This window comes from Fulvia fulva, chromosome 10, assembly GCF_020509005.1.
Source record: "Fulvia fulva chromosome 10, complete sequence".
Classification (NCBI taxonomy): domain Eukaryota; kingdom Fungi; phylum Ascomycota; class Dothideomycetes; order Mycosphaerellales; family Mycosphaerellaceae; genus Fulvia; species Fulvia fulva.
The window spans coordinates 3,055,087-3,069,673 of NC_063021.1; the positions used below are offsets into that span (position 1 = coordinate 3,055,087).

Here is a 14,587-nt window from a genome sequence, read left to right on the forward strand (position 1 = left end):
AAAGTGGTTCGCAAGGGTGTGACGCGCTAACAACAGATCGTGCACAGGGCAGAAGCTTAAGTTGCTGATCTCACGTGTTTGCTCGGTCATAGCTCAACCGGATACGCGTCCGAGAACCCGCACTACAAGCAGACCTGCCTCTCCTATACCAATACTATACCACAATCTATAACTTCATAATGTCTTCTTCGCCATCGTCGTTCCGCTCCGAAGTGATGTTATGTCCTCTTTGCGCCTCCTATGCCCAAACACGAAGGCTCAATGGCGGCTGAGCCAGCAGGACCGCCAATCGAACTGCAGCCACAAGACCATGTCAGGAGCGATGACCTGGAAGAAGGTTCAGCACAACATGCGAACACAACTTCCGCCATACAGCCACTCGTAGTCCGCGACGTGACCGCATTGAAGCCTGTCAGTGCAATCCTGTGCTTCCTCAATTGCGGCGTCAACGATGGATCACTCGGAGCATTGATCCCATACATCCTGAGGCACTACACAATCTCCACCGCCTGGATGGCGATTCCATACGGAGTAGCAGTTGTAGGCTGGCTGCTCGCTGCAATGGTTGGAGGCTACATCAGGATTTCAATCGGCACCGGTGGTATCATCGTCGCAGGAGCATTACTCCAGCTTCTGGCACAGCTACTCAGATTCTGGGAACCACCGTTTGGCCTATTATCGTTCACCTTCTTCGTCGTCGCCCTCGGCCAAGCGCTCCAGGAACCTCAAGCGAACACGTTCGTCACATCGTTGAAGTCAACTCATCGATGGCTCGGGGTGATTCATGGCTGCTATGCGGTGGGTGGACTTATTGGACCTCTCATTGCCTCCGCTATTGCCTCGAATATGCAGGGTCAATGGGCTGCGTTCTATTATGTCCCCACTGGTATCGGTGTGGTCAACCTGGCGCTTTGCAGCTATGCGTTTCGAGACGAGGTCGCCATTCGCCGATCACATGGACCGTCAGCGAATACTAGACGCAGCAGAACTGCTCTTGTGGAGCTGAAAGCTACCATCAAGCAGAAGAACGTCTGGCTTCTTAGCATCTTCTCCTTCCTTTATCTCGGAGCCGCCATTACAGCAGGTGGCTGGGTTGTCGAGTTCCTGGTCGAGGTCAGAGAAGGACGCCTATCTCAAGTCGGGTACATCGCCGCGGCTTTCATGGGTGGAACGGCAGCTGATCGCTTTCTTCTCGCAGAACCCGCCCATCGGTTCGGTGAGAAGCGCATGGGCATCGTCTGTGCTGTGCTCAGCATAGTATTCCAAGTCATCTTCTGGCAAGTGCCGAACATTGTGGTCAATGCTGTCGCTGTCAGCTTTCTGGGCTTCCTACTAGGACCATTCTTCGCCACTGCAGTCTCTGTTGGCTCGAAGGTCATACCACAGGAGCTGCAACAGTCTGGCCTAGGTAGGTCGTGCCTTGCCTAACACGAGTGGCGATAACTAATCCCGATAGCTTTCATGTTCCTCGTGGCTCAAGCAGGCGGGGCTACCTTCCCAGCCATCACTGGCATCATCTCCGCTCGAAATGGAGTCGGGACCCTGCAGCCAGTACTCGTTGGTTTACTTGCTGCGATGACAGTAGCTTGGCTGGTCGTGCCGAATCCGAGAGGAAAAAGCTTGTTGTGAGAATTTGGTGAAGCAGTCTGATCCCTAAGCTTTCCTCAAAATCACCTCCCCATGCATACACCCAAAACATCCATCCTCAGCCTCGATCCACTCCCGCAACGCCTTTGCCATCTCATCCATCTCCCCTTCATCCCAGCGCAGATTCCCCTCAAGAACCTTTCTCCTCATCTCCCCATGTTTGATCCTATCCCTCATCGTTTCTCCCCACATTTCCCGTTCCTCTCTCGTACTATAACACCACGTCCCCATAGTCGCTGTAATATCTTCCCTCTTGACGCCAGCCTGCATCGCCAATGACACAAGTCTCACGCCCATGTCTTCTGAACCTCCTGCAGCGGTCATGACGGCCCTGATGCACTTGGTGAACTCGGTCAGCCCAGGAAGGTCCGGGTACCAATTCCACATCCTCAGATCACGTTCTCTCAATGCTACGATCCCGCCGGGCTTACAGACGCGCAACATTGACCGAAGTGCTTCAAGGGGCTGATTCAAATGACACAGAACCTGCTGCGCGTGCACGACATCAAACTCCCCATCTCCGAATGGAAAATCATAAATACTGGCCACTTGACAGTGCATATTCGTCACACCTTGGTCCCTCGCATGGGATGCTGCGCGCTCAACGACTTCGGGGGAGAGATCTGTGGCGGTTATGGTGCCCTGGGGCATGTACTTGGAGAGAGAAGCAACGACTGTGCCGGGTCCTGTGCCGCAGTCGAGGATTTTGAGGGAGGGGTTGGCTTGGGCCATGGATTGGAGAATCGGGATGAGATAGGATGCGCTGTTCTCTGCTGTGCGCCAGGTAATCTGGCTCCACTACTCCGCTGCAGCTGTCCGAAGGCAGGCACTGTAAGTACCGATTGGAGTGTGTTGGGCGCGAGACGCAGGCCGCGTGTAGTCTTGAAGAGATGATGGCAAAGCTAAAAATAGATTTGAGCTTGACTACACACGAGCCGATTAGACATGAACTCGTGAATGGGAACTTTACATGAAGCTCAATTTTGCCACTACGAGTAGAAAGCACTTAGGCCTAGTTAGATCAAGCACATACTCTTATGGAATTGCCACGAATGCTTGTCACAGATCTGAGCCGGGATCCATGCGAACCCGTGGATCTGGGACAGCCTCAAAGGTGCCGTTGGTGTGCCGTTTGAGCGCATGCGTGAAAGACAATGGTCCATTTGACCAGGTTGTGTTCAGGCCTTTGTCACGGAGGTAGGCGACTGTACCGTGATCATATTCAGGTTCAAACATGATCCGATCCGGTATCAACTGGTCATGGAATCTCGGTGCGTCGATAGCCTCTCGGGCGCTTTGCTGCAAGCTTAAGACACGCCAAAGGCTCTGAATGGTCGATGTGATTATGTGTGATCCCCTTGCGGCGCCCGTGGCATAATAGAAGGTCTGATTTCCTGCGAAGTAGGCGATCGACGGGGACATTGAAGACAAGGGTCGCTTGCCTGGAGCAATGTAGTTGGCGGCAGCCGGCTGATAGCCGTCGGCGTTGGGGGCGTCTGGAATGGAGAAGTCGTTCATCTCATTGTTGAGAATAAGACCGGTTTCAGGTACCATGAGATGCGATCCAAACCCAAGATTGACTGTACTGGTCAGGGAAACAACCATGCCAAGACTGTCAGCCGTGACCAGGTGTGATGTGCCATGTCTAGGGATGATTAGCAGAGAATGATGCGATGCGCGAGGGTGAGTCTCACGAGTCGGCAGATTTCAGGCCGTCGGGATTGTACGCGGAGATTGGCAGAGTGTGTTGATCGGAGATCTTACTCCTGATGTATTCCCCAGTGCCGTAAGAAAGTATATCCCTCTCCCACTCATCAACACCCGGAACGAAAGAAGGGTCGCCAAGTTTGACGCGCTGCGAGTATCAGCGGTGTTCTCTGAATGTCAAGGACCTACCTTCCTTACCTGGCCGTAAGCGAAGCGTATCGCTTGATCGAGATGATAAGTGCTCATTTTGATGTCAGTGGGCGAGACACTTCCAGCATAGCCTTTGATGATGTTCATAGTGCTCAGTACAACAGAGCCACCACCAGGCGCACCACAACTCACAATCTTGTAGTCGCCAAATTTGAGTTCGACAGGTCTTCGAAGAGCCACTTTGTACTGTTGTAGATCATCCAAAGTCATTGTTCCATTGGCTTGTTGCAATGCACGAATCGTGGCTTCGGCGAGAGTACCCGTATAGGATGCGTCAGGCCCCTCATGTGCGATGCTCTCGAGGAGGTTGGCATATCGTTTTCTGAACATTGTGTCACCGCTTCCAACTCTTGTACCATTCGGCGCAAAGTCAATGGCCCATGTTGCGTCTTGTGAAGGAAAGCTATCTGGTCCCCAGAGGTTCATGGCCCAATTCAAGGCGGAGCTCACCACGAAACCGTCTCGAGCCAGATTGATGGAAGGTTCAAGCAAGACGTCCCAAGGTAGAGAGCCGTACTGTTGGTGAAGGTATTCTAGCCCTTGAAGCTCGCCGGGCACACCGCTTCCAAGTATCAGCACACGGTGCAGTTTGCGCCTGGAGTGTCTCCTGGCCTACCTTGCTAAACCCCCAAATATCGATGCATTGACGTCAGTGTTATACATGTCTCGAAAAGCAGCGATCGGGGCTGTTTCCCGAAAATCGACAAAACTGTAAGAGCCATTGATAGCCCTGACGAGGGCGAAACCTCCACCTCCCAGTCCAGTCCACTGCATGCCTATTTGCCATCAGCATCATTTTGCGCCAACGTCCCACGGTACTCACCGACGACCCCAAGGCAGAACTCTGTCGCTATAGCCTATACACGTCAGCAGCGCTTTTCCTCCTGACGCACGACAACGGCACGCACTGCATCCACGGCATTGCCATGCAATTCAAGCATGGCTAAGCCACCGTTGCTACATGTTGCCGATGATGATGCTACATCGCCATAACGGTTGCCCGAGATTGAGATCGGACGAGGCTCTGGGCCAGTGGGCAGTAATCGAGCTGCTGTAGAATATGCTCTGCCAACAAAGACAAGTGTGCCTACCACACAGAGTGCCAACGTGCAGACCATTGTGCGCTCCACACAAAGCCTGCGGGCACGTCGAGAAGAGAGCATCTCACATAGTGCGATGTGACAGCTAGGTCGCGTCTGTACATGGCGTCGTGGTGCAAATGTCGAGCAAGGCAAGAGTCGTGCTTCATGTGGTACAAGGGACCAAGGCAGGGACCAAGGACCGTTCTTCGGTTACCACAACACCCCCATAAAGTTTACGGCACGGAAACGGACTCTCGGGTCCGGACCGGTGAGACCTTCAACCAATCGTCTCCCTCCACCACTACGTCTCAGAGCCGAGTGTCTTTGTACTTCAATATGCATCAAAAGCCAACGCGGCGCGAGTGTCAGCCGACATTCTGCTCGCTAAGACTTGTTGAGCCTCTTGCACAACGACGAACAGATCAACAAGTTTTGGGCCCATGACTGCATCCAGCCCACGCATGTCGCTTCGCAGCAGTGTAGCAGCCTCCTGCAGGCTCGTTGGCAGCTGTTCTGGACCAATCCCGAGCTGCGTTCTCTGTGCATCGTCCAGGCGATGCTGGAAGTGGCGGTTATCGCCCCACCGAAGATGCTCATCCTCCTGCAAGCCTAGGAGACCAGCACCGAGGTAAGCTGAAAGCACAACATATATATTAGCCATACAGTCTATGGCCCGGAACTCCCAGTGGTTATCCTCGATCCTCCGAACAGGGTTGTCTCTGTTCTCCGTGCCCCAGCTGACCCACGTCCCAGTGACAAGGGAGCTTACACGCTTGTAGCTGTCTTCGCTAGGCATCGCGAACGCACAGAGCAAGGGCAATCGACCCAATACGCCAGCTATGAAATGGGGTATGTTTGCATGTTGGCTGTCAGGCGATCCTTTCGTGAAAGAGGCGTGAACGTGTAGACCAGATGTAGGTGCGCCTTCGAACGGCTGCGGCAAGAATGTTGCGAGTTGACCATGCAAAGATGCGGCGTTGCTTATGATCTCCTTCGAACGAACATAAGCATCCGCCGCTGCGATAGCCTCTAGGGCGCTCAAGGAGATTTCGAGTTGCTGCGACCCGCCTTCGGCATGGTACTGTTCCACCGATATCCCACACCTCTCCAGGTGCTGAATACACGCCACCAATACAATCTCGGCCTTGTCCCGTACACTGGAAGCTTGACTAGCATGGTTGTATGCTTGTACCGTATCAATGCGGGGCCAATCTCCTGGCGAGGGCTTGTCGACGAGGAAGAACTCGATTTCGATCCCGATGATCACGGTCAACTGATGTTCTGCATACAGCGCTCGCACAATTCGCCCAAGTGCATAGCGAGAACATCGGTCAAATGTGTCTCCTGGGTCACAATCGCCATAAGATTCGTTGTCTTCTCTGACGTCGCACATCACCGAGGCGTGGCCTTCTCGGATCCACCTGAGACTGGTCCAGTCTGGGCACAGCAGACTCCTCGTGGCTGGCAAGTAAGACTCGGGCATGTCATTGCAGTCTGTATGACCCAGATATGGTCGAGGCAAGCCCCTCGCAGGTTGGCCCGAGGCGGCGACTTTTTGGCATCTGCTTTTGGTCAAGACTCGTGCCCGGAGGATACCACACAGGTCCACCCAGTGAAGGTGTATCATGATGGTTCCTGGCTCTCTCGCGAGGAACTGTTCGAGGACTGTCACTGGTGCTGGGCTTGGTGGCATGTCGGCGTTGTTCGTTACAAATCAGAAAGAGTACGGGCTTCCCACGAGTGTAGATCTCTTTACCGGGACCTTTGTACAACTACTGATCATCGATCGTCGATGAGGTCCCATCCGGTGAGGAGGCTGTCATGCCTGCGTCTGTCGGCTTGCGATGCGCCCACGTGAATGGTATCCTTGGTGGCGCTGATCGCCAGCATTGTCTGATTCGCTACAGTTCGCATGTCTTTGCACTTATCCCCCTACTGTGGCTTGCACTACACTGTCGACTGGCCCTATAATGAGCTCAAGTAATACACCCTGCGCTCTTGCCTTAGCGCAAGTCGTGAAGATACGCCTCGTGGGGCGCCAAGCTCGAGGCCTGGAAGACTGGATGTTCTGGCTTTGTGACGGCTTCCAGTATAAATCAGGCAGTAGAGCTTGTGATCGACCACGAAGCGCATTGTGTAGTACACCATGGCGACATGGAGAACGAGACTTTGAGCAGGCCCACAAGCTTTCCATGTGAGTCACGCAGAGCATGAGGCTTCCCTCTACGAGCTGATCGCGTGTGTGGCAGCGTCTGAATATCCCATCGTACAAACGGATATCGTCTTTCTCGCCAAGGAAAAGTTATACGAGACAGTGAAGCCATATAGCGTACGATACAGAGCCAAGCAGATTCCTCCGTCTAACATCATACCTCACCATGTCAACATCCAAGTTCGAGATGTTCGCACATCGCTGGATCAGCTGTCACTTGACCGGAACGGATTTGAAGTGCACGATTTCCACACCACACTGGCATACGAAGACTTCGACGATAAAGACCGGCTCGAGGATGTCTACCTTGCAGAGATCCGCGCTCACTTGTTGAGCTCGCTGAAGGCTAAGAATGTCATCACATTGAACTACACGGTATGGGCAAGCACCTCCTAGCTCAGACACCCCATTGACACGCGCAGCTGAGGAAACGCCATGCCAGCTTCCCAATATCTACGGGCTTACCTTACGAGCATGGTCAGCCCGTCCTCTTTGCTCATATAGGTGAGATTAGCTTCTATCGTTGAGAAACCTTTGCTTACCATCGGCAAAGATTCGACCTATGAGGATGTGAAGAAGCTGTTGGAAGAATTGTATCCTACATGCTTCCAGGACATACAGCGAGGACGCTACCAGGTCATCACGTGTGTACCGCCGAAACATTGATCACGGACAGAAACTGATTCACACAGGGCTTGGAAACCATTGCATGGTCCAGTACGAGACTGGCCATTGGCCGTATGCGATACGGCATCCGTGAATTATGACGAAGACATCACACATGCTGATGTGGTCAAGCAAGCCAGAGTCTCCGAGAACTGCCTGGTGCATCATCATCCAGCACAAAAATGGTGTTACATCGGTGACCAGGCAGAATCTGGACTCTTGCTGATCAAGTCTATGGACTCGAATCCATCGCACGCTAACGGTCAGTGGAACTTGAAATGATGAGAGGGCTGTGTGCACACGCTGACATTTGCAGCATGCCCACACACCGCATTCCCAATCCCATCCGAGCCAGCGTCGAGGCCGCGGGAGAGCAAAGATGTCAAGACTATCGTAATGTATGCAGACATGGACTATCCGGACGTCGAGATGTGAGCAAAAACGGAAGAGTACATGTACTACGTAAGCGACAGTCGATTTTGGGGAACCTCCAGCATCCTTAGAACTACCTTGTCACTGCTTTCTCGCCTCCAACGAATCGCTCAGCTGACCCCGTCAGATCAAAGAATCCTACATGCAGCCACATTGCTTTGCATCCTTGTCAAGTCGCCTATGTCCTCAGTATACAATCAGAGGGAGTCGAGAGTGTACTTACAACAGGTGCCAGCCCTGCCCAGTCGGTTGGGAGAACATCTTCTTAAGATTGGCTAGCTGACTTTGTCGTGACCTCGCTAGCACGTTGCTTGACCAGTGGCTTCTTGACCGAGTCGCCCATATTGTTGTCGTATAGCATCGTTCCCGAAGCGGTCGGATTGCGAATGGCAGGATCGCGAGCAGACGTTTGGTCCGTTAGAGTATCATCGACCTTCAATTCATTCACTGGCTCAGGCCAGTGCGCCTTCCAGGGCGGTATCTTCTGAGTCATGGTGATCGAATGATAGCTGTGGGGCAGAACTTGAGTGCGAGCGGAGTAGGTGTGAAGCAGTTCTTGAATACTGAGGCTGTGAAAGGGTTAGTGCTTCCTTATCTAGAGAATCGTTGGAATTGAGGATGCGGCACGTTGTGTGTGTGGGAAGGTGTCGAGCAGGCAAGCTTATGAGGCTTGCAGGTTGCATGTGCCCCGTGGGGGAGGTTTCCAAACAGACACGTAGCACGCGCCGATACTTCCAACCGATGTGTATCTAGACGAACAAGAAGAAATGGCCGCAAAGTCCCAAATGACCGCCCACCTGTTGCAGTAGGTCGAATGAGCTGGAATGGGAGAGGCGCATGCATTCTCGCCCTCCAAGTAGCGCTGTATGCTAGGGCAGAAGGATTGATCATCCTCCCATGTCGTCAAAATGGCACGAGTACAAGTAGCCTCGTCTGCAGAGTCTCGCTGCCCAGTCACGGATCATTGACAGGTATTTGAGGCTCAGCAGAGTTCCGCCCATCCGATTATCACAAGACGAGGGCTACACCCTTGTAGCCATACGGCCTGCCAAGAGCAGAAGTAGTGACGACATGGTCGCTGCTTTCAGATGATCATAGCTAAGCCTCTTCACAGCCTGCTGTTGACCCACGAGCACTCTTGCTATCCCATATGTTGACGGCAATACATGAGTGCTTGTACAGTTCGCAGGCACCCAGACCAGAGCGAGGCCGCAATGTTGGGGACCATAAAAGCAGTGCAGCCTGCGTTGCATTTGTGCAAGTCTTCGATGCCAGCGACGACATCAAAGGTTGCTCCAGTGGGACGCGATGATTTCCAACATCTTCTTATCCGCGTTCATCGTTCCCGCCTATACCAACAACCTCTCGTTCTCCTCTCTTGCAGATCTCTGGGGTGGAGAGCTCGCCCCTTACCAGAACCGCACATACGTGCCCGATCAACGACCTGGCAAGTTTGATGGCGGCCAATGTTGCCTAGTGGCCCTCAATCATTCGCTGCAGATCAACGACGATACGCTCGAGTATGCACCCGGGCAGACGGCACTCCGTGGTGATCTCGGCATCATCGTGGACTCGCCCAATCCTTGCACTGCTGGATACAATGGCTCCTCGGGCGGTGATCCGCAGGTATGGATCACATACGACTGGTGCGTGGAGAATTGTGGCTCGTCGTGGGTCATGCCCAGACTCAGCAGCGCAGGCGTCCAGGACTGGCTTCAGCCTATGGTCGGATACATGTTGTCCTCGGTGATATTCTGCCTGAATATTGCTCGACGAAGACGAATACGGGTCCCTGAGAGGCTATTTCCCAAACGACTGAGCTCCATTGGCGGGATTTGCTCGTCCATATATCAAATACCCTTGGCATCAGCAGTGGTGACCATCGACACAATCACCTGGCTGGCGATCATCTTTCCTATGGCAGGCCCAATGATCTTGGCGGGGATAGTGGAAGGCCTGCTCGATATTCGCATACTGGGCGTGTTGCACGACGGGTCGGACCGTCTAACGACGAGGCAGAGAGCACACATGCTGTACTGCGCACTTCTTGGTGACCTTGACATCAGTCCAGCGTGGGAAAGGTCCGTCGAACGGGTAGCGCATCTCCCACATCTGTTCAGGAACAGGTCGAGCAGTGCGACTGTCTTGGCAATCCAAGCTCATCGCAAATCGACACGGCATACCAGCATGAGTCCGACAGCTGGGCGCAAGCCATCCAGTCGGGCGAACACTGTCGTTTCGTCATGGTCGGAAGCTTCGCAAGTTACCCAGCGGGGGATTGACGACACCAAGAATCAATTGCGTTGCATGTTGCAGTCTCAGAACAGCTTCGGCTCCACGGTAGGTGCAGCCGTTCTGTTCTATACCGGATCGTTTGTGTATGCCTTGAACGACTTGAGAAAGACATCTGGATATGGGTAAGTTTTCACAGCATGTCGCCAGATACTTTCTCTGACCTGCAGACACAGTGGTACCGCTCACGGGCTGGCTTTCGGAGTCTTCTGGATGACGATCCCTCACGTTTCCATTGTCAGTAGCTTCCTACTCGCAGGTGATAACACAAAGGTGTGGGAGGCCGCGACCTACGGTCATCGACGTCGAAGCAGGATGAGTCAAGTACAGTATCCATCGGCTCCTCGGAGGACTTCTAGTGCACCCAATCTCCAGAGGCATGCTGGACTCTTGCAGGATGAAGGACCATTTGACAACCTACAGTACAAGATCTACGAGGCTGTTTCCGACTCTTCCCACAGACAGGCATGGCTGTGGGACCGTGGCGGGAGCAAAGCAGTGTGGTTGAAGCAGATGGCACAAGAGTACCCTGAGCTGGAAAGCGCCTGCAACCGGATCCTCCGACTGGGTTGGACTGGTTGGGCGTTGCAGGTGCTGAGCGCCACCATGATTTTAATACTCTTCCCCTGCCTCGCCGGCATGATGTTAAGGTACTTTGCCCCTGTACACTTGTGGGTGATGCAGCTTGCTGACCAGGATATAGTTACAGCATGCCGGCGACTGGGTTGAGCTGCCGCTCCATGACAACGCTAGTGTATGGTAGTTCTCAGACTCTGTTGATTGGTCTCTGGCTGTTTGACTGGGCCGTCTGGAAGACACGCGCCGGCGTGTATCGAACCCTGTTCTCGATACCATCTCTCGAGGCCAAGAACATGGTCAGATGGATGTGGTACGCGCTTCTGTGGCTTGGGGCTGTTACGGCCTTCTTCACCAGCATAATGGGCACAGGTATGTGCTCTTGAGACGTGGTCCCATGTCACGCTTGCTGAGGATCGAGCTTCGTGTTCCTGTGCCGAGGTTGAGCCTTGGATGTTCAAGTCGGGAATTCGAGCCTTCACGCGAAGAAGACGTCCCTCGCCTGATGCGATTCCTCACACCGGCCTTCGAGCACCTGCACTACTCCACCCTCGTCGGGGACACCGACACACCCGAGAACCTCAAAGCAGCAGGCAAGCGGCATCTTCACGCCTGGCAGGAGCACGCCAAACACACCGAAATCCCCATGGACATACCGACCCCGCCACTAGCAACGAGACCATCGTCTCGGCAGCCGAGTGGGTTATCTACGACCACGAACGACCTGAAACGGAATACGTGCAACCAAGCTACCTCCTTTCGGCCGCACGGGTGGTCTCTGCGCCTCGTCCTGTTCTCTGATCACCATCTTGAGATGAAGAGTAGCCTCACGATCCTTGTCAGACTTAGCAGGAGCCGCCTTCCGTTGATGGAGCTGACACGAAAAGAATAAGAACCGACATTGCTGACTGGCGTAAAGAAAGACCCTTGCCGATCTGCAACAATCTGCTTAGAAATCCGATGCAAGGACAATGCTGACTGATAATGCTGTCCTGGATCAAGCACCACTGTTTTCACGGCCTCCGACCAAGCTAGCCTAGACAATCTCTATGGACGCTGATCTTGTCCTCCCCAAGACTTCTCAAACCTTCTCAGCAGTCGGCGGCGTCTGTGGACCGCGAATGATTTGATCCTTTTCCTTTCTAACATCCTTCCACTCCACCACGCACGACGCTACGAACGCCAGGCACGCGCAAGCAGTCGCCACGATGAACGTGTCAGTAACAGATCCATTATACGCCGACAGTACTTTTGGCAGTTGCTGCGCATTTACCTGATCCCGCACGGATGCGCCAGTGGCATCCAGCGAGTCGACATCAATTCCAGGCATCCCATCGAGTCGTCTGTGTAGACCGTTCATGAAAACGGTTTGGTCTATGGCCAGGAAGACGGATCCCGCTAGGGACTGGGCGAAGAAGTTCAATGAAATGCCTTGCGGCGCTTCCATCCTGGCAAGAACGGTCTGGGCGACAAGGCCAACAGATTGAATACCTGGTCACGTCAGCGATCGAATGCCAGTACAACGTTGAAAACTTACCAAGCCCTGCACCAAACCCCCCAAATGAACTGGTAGCCAACCCAAGCTGCCTGTCCAGTTCCAGGGTTGAAGGTTGTCATCAAGCCTGCTCCAATCGCCATTAAAGCAGAGCAGGCGAGCATGAAGGGTACATAGTACCCAACAAGCTTCGAAATAACAATCCCAGAAAGCACTCCAGCAACACCAGCAGGCACAGCCATCGCCAGCATCATAACTCCCGATCTAGTCGGACTCGCCGCCTTGATCGCCTGGAACCACACCGGCAGGTAGTAAGTCAGCGTCATCATCGACCCCGTCACTCCCAGCGTATACACAAACGAAGCCGCTATACTCCTCTGCTTAAACAGCTTCGGCGGCACAGTCGCATTGTCTCCCAGCCAAATTTGCACTCCAACAAAAGCCAAGCCCAACAATCCTGCCAAGACCAAGGGAGTGACGACTGGTCCGTCACTCCAGGCACAAGTACTCCCGCCCCACTCCAGCGCCAGCAGCAAGCAAATCACCGCCGGCATGAGGCACGCATTTCCCACCGGGTCCATCTGCCAGACCTGCTCCCTCCACGGCGTCCCCGCCTTCTTCGCAGGCGGCAATTGTAAGGTGAAGAACACAATCCCCAGCGTCACCGCCCCGAGGGGGATATATTGATCCAAAAGCACCACCGCCAGCTAGCATGCTGCGTTAACGCTCCGCCGATAAGGGGTGCCACAATACTCGCCACTGCAAACACGACCCCTACGATCCCTGCATAAATCGGTCGTAGATGCAATGGCACGGAGAAGAATGTGATAATCACACTCCCGCCGAAAATCCCACTGCTCCCTAAACCTGCTATCGCTCTTCCTATAATCAACATGACCGAACTAGTGGCTGCCCCGCAGATCGCACTCCCGACTAGGAAAATTGCCACCGCAGTCATGAAGACCCACTTGCCGTTGTAGAAAGCGTATATTTTCCCGAATAAGAGTTGAAAGCAGCAGAACGTGAAGAGATACGCGCTGCCGTACCATCCTATATCGGAGATGGAATCGAACTGCGCCGTTATGGTTGGGATGGCGTTGACGAGGATTGTGCGGTCCAGTGCGAATAGGAAGCCGGCGAGGTAGAGGGCGGAGATCAGGGAGTAGAGGTGTAGGCCAGTCGGGTATTGCGTCGGTGCACCTGGAGGGCTGATGCTACCGGGCGGGCTGCTGCTGCTGCCTTTCTCGGGCATGGGCGGTATCGAAGCGGGCATCCTGGTGGTGGAAGGGTGCTTTTCGAACAGCGCCGGGTCGCCGATTGTCGTGGGCCGAGAATTCGTTGGCACGATTTCGATTTCGTCCGAGGTGGTGAAGGGATCCCTCGTAATAGTTCTGTCGCTACTCGCATCATGGGACCGAATCCTTTCATCAACACTAGCAATCGTCACAGCGACGCTGGGAGCTCGCACTGTGCTCACTTCACTCGAATCGAAGCCGAAGCTGGGTCGCGGGTCTGTTGGTGATAGGGTCTGAGATTCATGTTTGGCTCTCTCGAGTTCGGCCGTGAGTTGCAGTTCGTTGTAGTAGTGGCTGCGGGCTCGGATGAGGCCTTCGAGTTTGGCGAGCGTTTGGGTCGAGAGAGAGAGCTGGAAGGGGTGGGAGCGGCGGTCACGATCGTAGGGCATTGTGGTGGATGGACTCACGGACTAGTAGGCGACGAGGCGCGAGGAGATGGTAGTGCGGGTATGGGGATGTGACAGATAGTATCGTCTGCCACGCGCGGCACACCAGAATGGTTCTTGCGAAGCACTTCGAAGCTTCGCGGTCGAACGATGGGTGGATATGCCGTGGTATCGCCATTGCGGAATCGTGCTTAGTATGAAGGTTCTAACGTACGTGTAACGAACTTTAACGTGGAGGATTTCTGGAAGGCTTCTCTTGTTCGGATGCCGTGCAGCTGTCGTGATAGGGCTGTGGTGGGCTCGGGTGTGGTTTTGGCCAGCGGCCGAGGTATGGGAAGATCCTGTCCACTTGATCTGTCTGGGATGTTCCATGTGAAGCCTCGTCGCCACATCTTCGGTCCAGGACTGGGATAGAATCATGCGACTTCACTTCCGATCGTGTATCCAAGCTATCGCGTGAGCATTCTGTCGTGCAGCTTCGAGACCGCGCGGTCTGTTGGATGTGGTCCGACCTGATCTCACCATTCACATTCTGCGCCCGATCTACATCGACTCGTGCACAGCAAGCTGAAGCATCCTTTTCGTTT

General features: G+C 53.9%; 8 protein-coding genes across 8 annotated transcripts; 3 read left to right on the forward strand and 5 right to left on the reverse strand.

Moving 5' to 3' along the window:
• Positions 1-240: 240 nt before the first annotated feature.
• CLAFUR5_12219 (Bypass of stop codon protein 6) lies at positions 241-1,629 on the forward strand (the record flags this gene model as incomplete). Its single annotated transcript, XM_047911367.1, has 2 exons — positions 241-1,408; positions 1,457-1,629. 2 exons carry the CDS (start codon positions 241-243, stop codon positions 1,627-1,629), a joined length of 1,341 nt encoding a protein of 446 aa, XP_047767359.1.
• Positions 1,630-1,653: 24 nt separating this feature from the next.
• CLAFUR5_12220 (uncharacterized protein) lies at positions 1,654-2,379 on the reverse strand (the record flags this gene model as incomplete). Its single annotated transcript, XM_047911368.1, has 1 exon — positions 1,654-2,379. One exon carries the CDS (start codon positions 2,377-2,379, stop codon positions 1,654-1,656), a length of 726 nt encoding a protein of 241 aa, XP_047766892.1.
• A 327-nt stretch (positions 2,380-2,706) lies between these two features.
• CLAFUR5_12221 (Glutathione hydrolase proenzyme) lies at positions 2,707-4,727 on the reverse strand (the record flags this gene model as incomplete). The annotated part of the gene is made up of 6 exons (XM_047911369.1): positions 2,707-3,292; positions 3,342-3,502; positions 3,553-4,159; positions 4,181-4,340; positions 4,388-4,421; positions 4,473-4,727. 6 exons carry the CDS (start codon positions 4,725-4,727, stop codon positions 2,707-2,709), a joined length of 1,803 nt encoding a protein of 600 aa, XP_047766891.1.
• Positions 4,728-4,977: 250 nt separating this feature from the next.
• Positions 4,978-6,339, reverse strand: CLAFUR5_12222 (uncharacterized protein; the record flags this gene model as incomplete). Its single annotated transcript, XM_047911370.1, has 1 exon — positions 4,978-6,339. The coding sequence occupies one exon, from the start codon at positions 6,337-6,339 to the stop codon at positions 4,978-4,980; it is 1,362 nt and encodes a 453-aa protein (XP_047766894.1).
• Positions 6,340-6,800: 461 nt separating this feature from the next.
• CLAFUR5_12223 (Oxidoreductase) lies at positions 6,801-7,959 on the forward strand (the record flags this gene model as incomplete). Its single annotated transcript, XM_047911371.1, has 6 exons — positions 6,801-6,840; positions 6,896-7,233; positions 7,281-7,362; positions 7,412-7,502; positions 7,551-7,786; positions 7,841-7,959. The coding sequence occupies 6 exons, from the start codon at positions 6,801-6,803 to the stop codon at positions 7,957-7,959; spliced, it is 906 nt and encodes a 301-aa protein (XP_047766893.1).
• A 262-nt stretch (positions 7,960-8,221) lies between these two features.
• Positions 8,222-8,449, reverse strand: CLAFUR5_12224 (uncharacterized protein; the record flags this gene model as incomplete). The annotated part of the gene is made up of 1 exon (XM_047911372.1): positions 8,222-8,449. The coding sequence occupies one exon, from the start codon at positions 8,447-8,449 to the stop codon at positions 8,222-8,224; it is 228 nt and encodes a 75-aa protein (XP_047766896.1).
• Positions 8,450-9,264: 815 nt separating this feature from the next.
• CLAFUR5_12225 (uncharacterized protein) lies at positions 9,265-11,210 on the forward strand (the record flags this gene model as incomplete). Its single annotated transcript, XM_047911373.1, has 3 exons — positions 9,265-10,373; positions 10,425-10,898; positions 10,952-11,210. The coding sequence occupies 3 exons, from the start codon at positions 9,265-9,267 to the stop codon at positions 11,208-11,210; spliced, it is 1,842 nt and encodes a 613-aa protein (XP_047766895.1).
• Positions 11,211-11,905: 695 nt separating this feature from the next.
• Positions 11,906-14,003, reverse strand: CLAFUR5_12226 (MFS-type transporter VdtG; the record flags this gene model as incomplete). The annotated part of the gene is made up of 4 exons (XM_047911374.1): positions 11,906-12,315; positions 12,362-12,411; positions 12,500-13,026; positions 13,098-14,003. 4 exons carry the CDS (start codon positions 14,001-14,003, stop codon positions 11,906-11,908), a joined length of 1,893 nt encoding a protein of 630 aa, XP_047766898.1.
• Positions 14,004-14,587: the final 584 nt, after the last annotated feature.